This window comes from Salmo salar, chromosome ssa13 (assembly GCF_905237065.1).
Source record: "Salmo salar chromosome ssa13, Ssal_v3.1, whole genome shotgun sequence".
Classification (NCBI taxonomy): Eukaryota; Metazoa; Chordata; class Actinopteri; order Salmoniformes; family Salmonidae; genus Salmo; species Salmo salar.
Window position 1 is genome coordinate 41,745,526 of NC_059454.1, and position 13,885 is coordinate 41,759,410.

At 45.9% G+C, this 13,885-nt stretch overlaps 1 protein-coding gene across 2 annotated transcripts in view; it reads left to right on the plus strand.

Moving 5' to 3' along the window:
• LOC106567057 (low-density lipoprotein receptor-related protein 1) overlaps window positions 1-13,885 on the plus strand; it is a 139,393-nt gene that overhangs the window by 63,707 nt on the left and 61,801 nt on the right. For both annotated transcript variants that reach the window (XM_014135894.2, XM_014135895.2), the window contains exons 4-7: window positions 4,104-4,223; window positions 4,499-4,627; window positions 4,969-5,075; window positions 5,398-5,551. In XM_014135894.2, the coding sequence (XP_013991369.1) occupies window positions 4,104-4,223; window positions 4,499-4,627; window positions 4,969-5,075; window positions 5,398-5,551 (510 nt within the window). The remainder of the gene's footprint in view (window positions 1-4,103; window positions 4,224-4,498; window positions 4,628-4,968; window positions 5,076-5,397; window positions 5,552-13,885) is intronic.

The window sequence follows — 13,885 nt, forward strand, 5'->3', positions numbered from 1 at the left end:
CTGCATGCATGCATTCTGTTTCTGACTCGTTGTGTTGTTCTTTGAGACTGGTGTTTTGCGGGTACTATTTAATGAAGCTGCCAGTTGAGGACTTGTGAGGCGTCTGTTTCTCAGACTAGGCACTCTAATGTACTTCTCCTCTTGCTCAGTTGTGCCTTCCCTGTAGCTCAGTTGGTAGAGCATGGTGTTTGCAACGCCAGGGTTGTGGGTTCGATTCCCACGGAGGGCCAGCACAGAAAAAAAATGTATGAAATGTATGCATTCACTACTGTAAGTCGCTCTGGATAAGAGCGTCTGCTAAATGACTAAAATGTAATGTAAATGTTGTGCACCGGGGCCTCCCACTCTTTCTATTCTGGTTCGAGCCAGTTTGCGCTGTTCTGTGAAGGGAGTAGTACACAGCGTTGTACCAGATCTTCAGTTTCTAGGCAATTTCTCGCATGGAATAGCCTTCATTTCTGAGAACAAGAATAGACTGACAAGTTTCAGGAGAAAGGTCTTTGTTTCTGGCCATTTTGAGCCTGTAATCGAACCCACAAATGCTGATGCTCCAGATACTCAACTGGTCTAAAGAAGGCCAATTTTATTGCTTCTTTAATCAGAACAACAGTTGTCAGCTGTGCTAACATAATTGCAAAAGGGTTTTCTAATGATCAATTAGCCTTTTAAAATGATAAACTTGGATTAGCTAACACAACGTGCCATTGGAACACAGGAGTGATGGTTGCTGATAATGGGCCTCTGTACGCCTATGTAGATATTCATTTTACATTTACATTTTAGTCATTTAGCAGACGCTCTTATCCAGAGCGACTTACAGTAGTGAATGCATACATTTCATACAATTTCATACATTTTTTTCTGTGCTGGCCCCCCGTGGGAATCGAACCCACAACCCTGGTGTTGCAAACACCATGCTCTACCAACTGAGCTACTTTAACATTCTGCCGTTTCCAGCCACAATAGTCATTTACAACATTAACAATGTCTACACTGTATTTCTGATCAATTTGATGTTATTTTATTGGACAAAAAAATTGCTTTTCTTTAAAAAACAAGGACATTTCTAAGTGACGCCAAACTTTTGTACGGTAGTATATGTTTAGATTAGAGACCGCTTGAAATTGAAATTTAAGTTCTTTGGACAATATCTACATATTGCAGTACTAATTTTGATGGTTAAAGCTAGAGGCTCTGGCTAAAGGATGGTGAGGTGGTGGCCTGTGGCTGATGTTGGCTTGGAGAGGCAGCACCCTGGCTCCCATTGGCACGGTTTGCCTCTGTGTGAATGTTAGTGTCGGTCATTTGGCACAGTGGGTTTCAGTGAATAGGTGTGATCCGGGGCACACAGTGTTAGCCTGCGGCTCTTCCTCTCAGCGAGACCACACAAAAGGGCCATTGTATCCCCGGGTGCCCCACAGGCTTTACATAACGAGGACCCTTCAGTTGTCCAACCCCGGTTTGCTCCGCTCTCTCCTCTGGCCAGCCCCAACGGGTCCGCCATGCTGCTGATGGTCCCCTTTCAGCTCTGGCTGTCCCCTCAGCATGGTTGGACAGGGCTGTGGTGTGGACGTCCCTTTCCTCTCGTTTAGACCATTGTTGAGCACTGACTGAGAAGATTCTACTTCCTGTGCGATACTATACTGTCCTCCCATTTTGATGCTGTTCTACTCAATCTTACTGCGTAAGATCGTATAGTCTGCTTTGGTGCTACATGTTTACTTATCTAGGAAAGGGGGTTATTTGAGGATTCCATGCTCTGCAAGCTTGGTGATGATGCTCCGACTCAGAGTCTTCATCTCACTTCCTTGCGCTCGTGTGGTTATCTATGTTTCTTGGCAGTTCTTTGCTGGTGCACTGCAGTCTTCTCTCAGACAGACGCCGTGCTGTATGTGGCCACATCTCTCATACCTGCCATTTTGATCTGGGCTGTTTGAGATTGTTCTCAGGAAGCATGCTGATGACTGCAGCGGGGCGGAGACTGCTGCATATGTTGTTTTCATATCAGCATCTACTGTATGAGCCTGTAGTAGGAGAGTGGGACAGGCCCTCTAGCTCTGCTTCCCAATCAGCTCATCTGTCACTGTACTGTAGACCGCCATACACTGTGGCACCCATAACTCTGTGGCGATCAGGTAGGGTGACCGTACTGTATATCTCAGGGTTAACCCAGTTTCCTGCATACCCCCCATTATTCCTTCTCTGGGAGGAGGTTGGGGTTTTCCTTTCTGTCGATCAGGGACTCAAATGACCCAGGAGCCTGTGTGTGTGTGTGTGTGTGTGTGTGTGTGTGTGTGTGTGTGTGTGTGTGTGTGTGTGTGTGTGTGTGTGTGTGTGTGTGTGTGTGTGTGTGTGTGTGTGTGTGTGTGTCAAATCCAATTGTATTGGTCACATACACGTGTTTAGCAGATGTTATTGTGGGTGTAGCGAAATGCTTGTGTTCCTAGCTCCAACAGTGCAGTAATGTCTAACAATTCACAACAATACACACAAATCTAAAAGAATGGAATTAAGAAATATAAATATTAGGACGAGCAATGTCGGAGTGGCATTGATTAAAATACAGTAAAATAGAATATAAACATATGAGATGAGTAAAGCAGTATGTAAACATTATTAAAGTGACTAGTGTTCCATTATTAAAGTGACCAGTGATTCCTTGTCTATGTATATAGAGCAGCAGCCTCTAAGGTGCAGGGTTGAGTAACCGGGTGGTAGCCGGCTAGTGATGGCTGTTTAACAGTCTGATGGCCTTGAGATAGAAGCTGTTTTTCAGTCTCTCGGTCCCAGCTTTGCACCTGTACTGACCTCACCTTCTGGATGATAGCGGGGTGAACAGGCAGTGGCTTGGGTGGTTTATGTCCTTGATCTTTTTGGCCTTCCTGTGACATTGGGTGCTGTAGGTGTCCTGGAGGGCAGGTAGTTTTCCACCGGTGATGCGTTGGGCAGACTGCACCACCCTCTTGAGAGCGTTTACATTTACGGGCGGTGCAGTTGCCGTACCAGGCGGTGGTACAGCCCGACAGGATGCTCTCAATTGTGCATCTGTAAAAGTTTGAGGTTTTTAGTTTCCATGACAGATTTATTCAGCCTCCTGAGATTGAAGAGGCACTGCTGCGCCTTCACCACACTGTCTGTGTGGGTGGACCATTTCAGATTGTCAGTGATGTGTATGTCGAGGAACTTGAAGAGTTCCACATTCTCCACTGTGATCCTGTCAATGTGGATAGGGGCGTGCTCCATCTGCTGTTTCCTGAAGTCCACGATCAACAATTTTTATTTTTTTTGACGTTGAGTGAGATGTTATTTTCCTGGCACCACTCTCCCAGGGTCCTCACCTCATCCCTGTAGGCTGTCTCGTCATTGTTGGTAATCAGGCCTACTACGGTTGTGTCATCTGCAAACTTGATGATTGAGTTGGAGGCGGGCATGGCCACTCAGTCATGGGTGAACAGGGAGTACAGGAGAGGGCTGAGAACGCACCCTTGTGGAGCCCCTGTGTTGAGGATAAGCGAAGTGGAGGTGTTGTTTCCTACCTTCACCACCTGGGGTCGGCCCGTCAGGAAGTCAAGGATCCAGTTGGGCGGGGTGATGAGCTTGGAGGGCACTATGGTGTTGAATGCTGAGCTATAGTCAATGAACAGCATTCTTACGTAGGTATTCCTCTTGACCAGATAGGGCAGTGTGATGGCGTTTGCACCGTCTGTGGATGTATTGGGGCAGTAAGCAAATTTAAGTGGGTGTAAGGTAGAGGTGATTTGGTCCTTAAATATCCTCTCAAAGCACTTCATGATGACAGAAGTGAATGTTATGAGTCGATAGTCATTTAGTTCAGTTACCTTTGCTTTCTTGGGTACAGTAACAATGGTGGACATCTTGAAGCAAGTGGGGACAGCAGACTGGGAAAGGGAGAGATTGAATATGTCCGTAAACACTCCGGCCAGCTCGTGCGTGTGTGTGCGTGTGTGCGTGTGTGCGTGTGTGCGTGTGTGTGTGTGTGTGTGTGTGTGTGTACCATGCCGTTTGGTTCCAGCCAGGTTTCCGTCCATGTGTTTGTTCTCATTGGGACCCCCTGTTTCTCTCTCTCTCTCTCTCTGTGGTAGAGCTTGGACCAGACTGTGCCACCCATGGCTGCACGGGAAACTGCTCTGTGACGCACCAAGGGCCCAAGTGTTACTGCAACGTCGGCTATGAAGTCAGCCAGGATGGAAAGACATGCAAAGGTGAGACCGACACCTGGCCATATTCATGTAGTTACAGTAGCCCTAGAAAAACAGTCCCAGGCCTGACCAGTGGCTGGCTGACTGGCCTACTGTCAACTGACTGATTCACTCACTCAGTCATTGACTCACTCACTGGCTGACTGATTCATTCGCCTACTCACTGGCTGGCTGACTCACTGGCTGGCTGACTCACTGGCTGGCTGACTCACTGGCTGGCTGACTCACCGAGTCACTCGCTGGCTGACTCACTGACTGTGCCCTGCCTGCCTCCTCAGATTTCAACGAGTGCAGTGTGTACAGGACCTGCAGTCAGACATGTTCCAACAACGAGGGCTCCTACACCTGCAGCTGTGTGGAGGGCTACCTACTGCAGCCAGACAACCGCTCCTGCAAGGCCAAGAATGGTGAGACACACACACACACACACCACAGCCTCCCGGGTCACATTAACATATTGTGCAGATGTGAGGTGTACATGTGCTAAGTTGCCCAAGAGCAAAGCTAGACTTTATTTAAAATATCAAAAACGAATAATTGCGATTCAGTTAATTTTTTTCTCTTTGAGTCTGTTATTTGAAGTCTTGTCATGCTGTGTTATAGTGGGGGAATCAGATTTGCATGGTGTGACAGTCTGTAACGCTGTTACCATTTAATTTACAGGGATGAGATGTCAGACAGATGCAATGAGTCTGTGACCTTTCTTCCCCTCTCCCTCTCTCTCTCTCTTCTCCTATCCGTCTCTCAGATCCTGTGGAGCAGCTACCAGTGCTGCTGATCACTAACCTGAATGACATCCGCTGTACGTCGCTGAGCGGCATGCCGACCCGCCTCCCAGCCATAAGCACCAACCAGGTGAGCATTTCTCTGGAAGAATTTGAACAGGCTGAGGCCTGGCTGGTTTAGACACACATACTCTATCGACAGTGACGGTATCCAGTCTAGTGCCCTTTGACACAGCCTCTCTCATCTCTCTCAACTGTCATCCTCTCTCACTACCTGTTCAATAAGTCCCGTTTGACTTACACCAATGACCCCATTGGAAATAAGTGTTGTATAACGCTTTCATGTCTTCTGGGATTTGAAACTATTGTGAAGTGCCTTTTTGGTCTTTTGAAAAAACGCTTTATAAAACCCAATGTATTATTCATTACCTGCTTATTTTGTCCAAAAATAGACCACTGCCATGGATTTCAACTACGCCCAGGAGACGGTTTGCTGGATCGACGTGGGCGACTCGCCCGCCAACACCCATCTGAAGTGTGCCTCCATCCCAGAGCTGAAGACGGTCACTGACATCAGGATCATTAACATCTCCCTCAGCCTGCACCGTGAGTAGAACACACACACACACACACACACACGCACACACACACACACAGCCTGCACCGTGAGTAGAACACACACACACACACACACACACACACACACACACACACACACACACACACACACACGCTCAGCCTGCACCGTGAGTAGAACACACACACACACACACACACACACACACACACACACACACACACACACACACGCTCAGCCTGCACCGTGAGTAGAACACACACACACACACACACACACACACACACACACACACACACACACACACACACACAATAAACGTGCACACACACGCACAGCCTGTACCGTGTGTAGAGGAGCCTACCTACCGGTCCTTTTTTTGACCTATTCCACCCTCCTGTATATTCATTAGGAGAGACACTGGTGAAGGTGAGGGAGGAAACCGATGAGACAGATGAAAGTGGAGAGGAAAGATGTAGAGATATAGATATATATAGATATAAAGAGAGAGGTATAGATGTATAGCGAGGAAAGATGTAGACGTATAGAGAGGAGATGTATGTATAAAAAGAAGCCTCGACTAGCCTACCGCTCCAACTGGAGACACACACACACGTACGTACGCACACACAGTAGAGGTGATGCAATAACCACCCGGCGGCGTCCGACTCTGAAACCTGCTCGTGGCAGCATAAAAGTTCTGAGCAGAAGTGCTGAGCACAGCAGTATTCCAGTAAAGGTTCCTCTTCCTGAACAGTGCTGCCCTGACATGGTGCTAAATCACTAAGGATCAAAGCGTGGCTGATATACAATAATATCACCCAGAGAGGAGTACTTACAACATGTCCTCCGAGGGTTAACTGGCACATTGTGCCGTACAGCTTGATGTACCGACCCCACAATAAAGTAGACCGCAACACACTGTTGATTATGTAAGGTTTGTCACGTTAGCCAGTAGCCGTGATCCATTATAAACCACCTCCCATTTATTGATTCTGATTGGACAGATTTACAGCGGGTTTGTTTCAAACGGCACCCTATTCCCCATGGGGCTGGTCAAAAGTAAGGCTCCGGTCAAAACAAGTGCTCTATAAAAGGAATTGAGTGCCATTTGGGAATGTCTGGCCTGCAGTTTGAATGTCCTCACAGGCCCTGCATTAACTCAGGGCTGTCATCTGTTGGGCGACACACACACTTGCACACAACCCTGGCACAATTATTAGAATGGGGAAACTCACTTGTTAATATGGATTTAAGATTGATCATTACACAAGGTTTGTCTTTGTGTCTTCCTGACAGAGTGCTATTACTAGTGGGCAGGAGTGTATGCGTGGTGTGTGTGTGTGTGTGTGTGTGTGTGTGTGTGTGTGTGTGTGTGTGTGTGTGTATACATTCTTCAACTGTTTTCCATCCTAAAAAAATGTGAATAAGAAAGGCTTTGATTTCTGGTCAAACAACTACCAGATAAAGTGTTAAAGTATTAGAAATACATCAAAACACAATAATGTTGAATAAAAACCCCTGACAACTAATATCAACACTTACATTTAGTTTTGGAGAAATGATTTGCCTTCTGTAAGTTTAAGAAACATTGCCTAGTATAGCCATTACCATAAACCCACATCTTTAAGATATTTTCTAATGTCTCTCCCTCATGAGGGTTAATGAAAGTAACAAGTAAAGGTAGATGGTAGACCTACCAATTAGTTATATTGTTTTTACTGATATTACGTTTGTTTACGAATTATTAAGTGATTCAGACTCGGAATTCTGTTACAAGATCGGAGTTACTGCAATTTCATTGGCTCAAAGAGGAAGTCATAGGAGTCACAAAGCACAGTTGGGTCACCTGCTACTGTCCTCCCTTCCACTGGCATACTGTTATGTTCAGCTCAGAACTGTTTTCTTTGTCTTTCTGTCCTCTGGTGTTCAAAGCAAGACTGTTAAAGCAGTCTGGACAACCCCTCCCTCTCACTCTGTCTCTCTGCTGCTGGTCTCTCTGCTGCTGGTCTCTCTGCTGCTGGTCTCTCTGCTGCTGGTCTCTCTGCTGCTGGTCTCTCTGCTGCTGGTCTCTCTGCTGCTGGTCTCTCTGTCTCTGTCTTCTCTGTCTCTGTCTTCTCTGTCTCTGTCTTCTCTGTCTCTGTCTTCTCTCTCTCGCTCTCTTCTGCTCTCTGCTGCTCTCTCTCGGTCTCTTCTCTCTCTGCTGCTGTCTCCTCTCTCTCTCTCTCTGCTGCTGTCTCCTCTCTCTCTCTCTCTGCTGCTGTCTCCTCTCTCTCTCTCTCTGCTGCTGTCTCCTCTCTCTCTCTCTCTGCTGCTGTCTCCTCTCTCTCTCTCTCTGCTGCTGTCTCCTCTCTCTCTCTCTGCTGCTGTCTCCTCTCTCTCTCTCTCTGCTGCTGTCTCCTCTCTCTCTCTCTCTCTGCTGCTGTCTCCTCTCTCTCTCTCTCTCTGCTGCTGTCTCCTCTCTCTCTCTACTCTCTCTGCTGCTGTCTCCTCTCTCTCTCTACTCTCTCTGCTGCTGTCTCCTCTCTCTCTACTGCTCTCTCTTCTCTCAATTCAATTTGCTTTATTGGCATGACGTAACAATGTACATATTGCCAAAGATTACTTTACTATTTACAGTATGAAAATAATAAGAATCAAAATTGTCAATGGGACAACAGTAACAACAATATCCAAGGGTCAAAATAACCATACATTGAACAATAACAATAAGCATACAGTAGAGGACATGTGCAGGTTTATTGGTCTGTCAGACACTGTCCCTCAACATATGGCAGGCAGCAATGTAGTGCGCTGCCAACCCACAGCTCTCTGCGTCCTCTCCCAACAGGACGGGTAGCCTATCCTCATCAGAGAGGTCTTTGAAACCTTGAATAAGGGTTTCAAATTTGGGGAAATGACACACTCTAATTGTTTTATATTTTTGACATTTTGTCAGGAAATACAGCTCTGTCTCAGGTTCTGCTGATGTGCAGTGGTTGCACAGCCTTTCCTCTACAGGGAGCCAGGTTTTCCTGTGTCTACCCTTCTCAATGGCAAGGCTGTGCTCACTGAGCCTGTACTTTGTCAAGGTGTTTCTAAGGTTTTGATCAGTAACCATGGTCTAATAGTTAGCCACGGTGTACTGTCGATTTAGGGCCAGATAGCACTGCATTTTGCTTTGTGCTTGTGTTTCCTAATAAGCAATGTAGTTTTAATTGTGTTGTAATTTGTTTTATTCTGCTTGATTGGCTGTTCTGAGGCTTCAGTGTGTTAGTAGAACAGGTTTGTGAACTCAGCCCCAGGATCAGCTGGATGAGGGGACTCTTTTCTTTGCTCAGCTCTTGGCATTGCAGGGCTTGGTAATGATATGAGAAGGAGGTCACTGTATTTTAGATGTTTCCAAAACTGAATTGCTCTTTTTATTATTAGTGGATATTGGCCTAATTCTGCCCTGCATGCATTGTTTGTAGTTGTCCTTTGGACATGTAGGAGAATCTTACAGAACTCTGCATGCAGGGTTTCAATGGGGTGTTTGTCCCATTTGGTGAAATCTTGTTTAGCAAGTGGACCCCACACCTCGTTGCCATAAAGTGCAATTGGTTCAATGACACATTCAATTAGTTTCAGCCAAATTTGAATAGGTATTTCATTTTGAATTAGTTTTTTTTAATGGCGTAGAATTCCCTGCGTGATTTCTCTGTTCATTCACTGCCTCATTAAGGTGTCCAGTTGAGCTTATTTTTAAACTTCAGTAATTGTAGTGTGTACAGTACTCTATATATATTGTACCAATTGAGAACTTTGGTCTAATTCCCTGAGATCTGGATCTTCTCTGGAAAATGTATTATTTTAGTCTTTTTGGGGTTTACTGCCAGGGCCCAGGTCTGACAGTACTGCTCTAGCAGGTCCAGGCTCTGCTGTAGGCCATGTGCTGTGGGGGTTTACTGCCAGGGCCCAGGTCTGACAGTACTGCTCTAGCAGGTCCAGGCTCTGCTGTAGGTCATGTGCTGTGGGTGACAGCAGGCATAGGTCATCTGTGAAGAGTAGGCATTTAATCTCTGAATTGTGGAGACTAACACCAGGGGCTGAGGATTTTTCTAGAATAGTGGCCAATTCGTTGATGTAAATATTGAAGAATGCAGGGCCCAGATTGCAACCCTGCGAAGGCCCCACCACTTGGTTAAAGGAATCTGTTCTTTTCTTGGCAAATTTAATGCTGCACGTATTGCCAGTATACATTGATTTAATTGCATCATGCGTTTTACCCCCTACACCACTTTCAATAACTCTGTAGAACAGTGCTGTATGCCAAATAGATTCAAATGCTTTTTAGAAGTTGATAAAGCAAGCGTATATTTTGGTGGACATGTTTATCTATCAGGGTGTGTAAGTTGTAAATATGATCAGTCTTGCGATGTTTTGGTATAAATCCAATTTGGCTTTTACTCAAGACGTTGTGCTTATTAAGGAAGTTTAGAACTCTTACATTTATAATACTACAGAAAGCCTTCCCCAGGTTACTGTTCACACAAATGCCTCTGTAATTGTTAGGGTCAAATTTGTCTCCGTTCTTAAAGATTGGGGTTATGAGTCCTTGATTCCAGATGTCAGGGAAATAACCTACACTCAGGATCAAATTAAACAGTTTTAATATAGCCAATTGAAATTTTGCACTTGTGAGTTTGAGCATCTCATCTAGGAAGCCATCAAGACGCTTGCTTTCTTAAATTTGAGGGCCTGAAGTTTCTTATAGAGCTCCTGGTCAGTAATTGGAGTCCAATGGATTTTGATTGTCCTTTATACACTGCTCAAAAAAATAAAGGGAACACTTAAACAACACAATGCAACTCCAAGTCAATCACACTTCTGTGAAATCAAACTGTCCACTTAGGAAGCAACACTGATTGACAATACATTTCACATGCTGTTGTGCAAATGGAATAGACAACAGGTGAAAATTATAGGCAATTAGCAAGACACCCCCAATAAAGGAGTGGTTCTGCAGGTGGGGACCACAGACCACTTCTCAGTTCCTATGCTTTCTGGCTGATGTTTTGGTCACTTTTGAATGCTGGCGGTGCTTTCACTCTAGTGATAGCATGAGACGGAGTCTACAACCCACACAAGTGGCTCAGGTAGTGCAGCTCATCCAGGATGGCACATCAATGCGAGCTGGGGCAAGAAGGTTTGCTGTGACTGTCAGCGTAGTGTCCAGAGCATGGAGGCGCTACCAGGAGACAGGCCAGTACATCAGGAGATGTGGAGGAGGCCGTAGGAGGGCAACAACCCAGCAGCAGGACCGCTACCTCCACCTTTGTGCAAGGAGGAGCAGGAGAAGCACTGCCAGAGCCCTGTAAAATGACCTCCAGCAGGCCACAAATGTGCATGTGTCTGCTCAAACGGTCAGAAACAGACTCCATGAGGGTGGCATGAGGGCCCGACATCCACAGGTGGGGGTTGTGCTTACAGCCCAACACCGTGCAGGACGTTTGGCATTTGCCAGAGAACACCAAGATTGGCAAATTCGCCACTGGCGCCCTGTGCTCTTCACAGATGAGAGCAGGTTCACACTGAGCACGTGACAGACGTGACAGAGTCGAGACGCCGTGGAGAACGTTCTGCTGCCTGCAACATCCTCCAGCATGACCGGTTTGGCGGTGGGTCAGTCATGGTGTGGGGGTGGCATTTCTTTGGGGGGCCGCACAGCCCTCCATGTGCTCTCCAGAGGTAGCCTGACTGCCATTAGGTACCGAGATGAGATCCTCAGACCCCTTGTGAGACCATATGCTGGTGCGGTTGGCCCTGGGTTCCTCCTAATGCAAGACAATGCTAGACCTCATGCGGCTGGAGTGTGTCAGCAGTTCCTGCAAGAGGAAGGCATTGATGCTATGGACTGGCCCGCCTGTTCCCCAGATCTGAATCCAATTGAGCACATCTGGGACATCATGTCTCGCTCCATCCACCAACGCCACGTTGCACCACAGACTGTCCAGGAGTTGGCGGATGCTTTAGTCCAGGTCTGGGAGGAGATCCCTCAGGAGACCATCTGCCACCTCATCAGGAGCATGCCCAGGCGTTGTAGGGAGGTCATACAGGCACGTGGAGGCCACACACACTACTGAGCCTCATTTTGACTTGTTTTAAGGACATTACATCAAAGTTGGATCAGCCTGTAGTGTGGTTTTCCACTTTAATTTTGAGTGTGACTCCAAATCCAGACCTCCATGGGTTGATAAATTGGATTTCCATAGATTATTTTTGTGTGATTTTGTTGTCAGCACATTCAACTATGTAAAGAAAAAAGTATTTCATAAGATTATTTCTTTCATTCAGATCTAGGATGTGTTGTTTAAGTGTTCATCACCAAGTGTTCATCACCATTTAAGTGTTCATCACCATGAAGAGAATGATATTCATATCCATCATTATGCGTTTCTATACAGTACAGATCAGGGACCCATGATGTCATTCCGTTGCTGTAATTCCGTTACCGTAATCAACTTCACCTCCTGTAGTTCAATAACCCCAAGTAATTATTTTAGGTGTCATAGCTGACACCCCATTCTTTCTGCAGACGTCTGAGTTCTTATATAAAAAACTAATCTCCCCAATTTTGTGTGTTATGATCTTGTCCCATTGCTGCAACTCCCCAACGGGCTCGGGAGAGGCGAAAGTCGAGTCATACCTCCTTCGAAACATGACCCACCCAACCGCGCTTCTTAACATCCGCCTGCTTAACCCGGAAGCCAGCTGCACCAATGTGTCGGAGGAAACACCGTACAAATGAAGACCGAAGTCAGCCTGCAGGCACCCGGCCCACCACAAGGAGTCGCTAGTGCGCAATGAGCCAAGTAGAGCCCCCCCCCTCTCCACAAACCCTCCCTTAACCCGGATCATGCTGGGCCAATTGTGCGCTGCCCTATGAGACTCCGGATCACGGCCGGTAATGACTCATGATGGAACCCCAGGCTGTAGTGACGCCTCAACACTGCGATGCAGTACCTTAGACCGCTGCGCCAGACTGTAATTCCGTTACGTGGAATTGCCCAAATTTCAAAATAATCAGTCTCTGTTGACACTTGGAAAGAGTGCGTAGAATTTTGAGAAAGAGGTGAGGAGAGGACACAAGGAATCAAAGACAATTGAGAAGACACACATGCCGTCTTACACCCACATACAACCTAGTGTCTCTTTACTGTGTAGCCTACATTATAAACAGACTGATTTTAGTGAGTTATTAGCAGACTTGATAGCAGAGGTTGTCAGGAAGTGCTCACGTAGAGGAATCAGTCACGTGCTCTGTCTGCGAGCTCTCCATCTGGCTCCAACCGTACCTGTCAGTTGAGATAATGTAGCTGTTGTTACTGTGTGAAGGAGTGTTTGCTGTACAGTCACACCAGTGTGAGGTGGTGTGTTGAGGGCAGGAAGTGGCAGGGTGGTTAGGTTACCCATGAAACATACCTTTCCATTTCCCAGAAACAGAAAGATAATGTAAGAGAATCACTGTAAGGAAATGAGTTGTACTTTTCAATGATGTTGTTGCCCAACCCTCAACTCTCCCACTCACTCACTCACTCACTCACTCACTCACTCACTCACTCACTCACTCACTCACTCACTCACTCACTCACTCATAAAAATACACTTCCTAATGCAGAAAAGTGCAAATTCATGTTCATTACATCCACCCAAACAAGCGAATACCTCTTGGTGCTGCTGTTCGATTGTTTTGTTTCTTCAAAGGTCAATTAAAGTGTAGTCTCCTAGTGCTGTTTTTGAAAAGATTGAAATTGAATTGGCAGCCAATTTCCTCTCAAGCCTTTTTTTGCTTCACACGTCCCTTGCACGCGTGTGTTTGTGTTTTCGAAACTAGTTTTGCTCATCTATATTCATTCAATCTCTGTCCTCCCGGGCTTGTTTTTATGAGTCTATGTATTTAGTTTCCTCCCTTGGAACATGAGATGGAGTGGGTCGCAAATTGTACTCTATTACCTATTTAGTGCAATACTTTCTATTGGGGCCCATAAGGTTCTGGTCAAATGTAGTGCACTTTATAGGGAATAGGGTGCCATTTGGGAAGCTGAGATGGCGAAATATGCCAAAACCATGGCGGCTGATTGTAAATAATTGATTTCCTTCTTGGAATTGCACCAATACTTTAGTAGTGTTTGAAATAAAGCAAATCAAATTGTATTGGTCACATACACATATTTAGCAGACGTTATTGCCAGGGTAGCAGTAGTATCTAACAATACACACATCTAAAAGTACAAGAATAGAATTAAGAAATATATACAGCCTTTGGAGAGTATTCAGACCCCTTTTTCCACATTTTGTTAGGTTAAATCCTTATTCTAAAATGTATTAAATTGTTTTTTCCC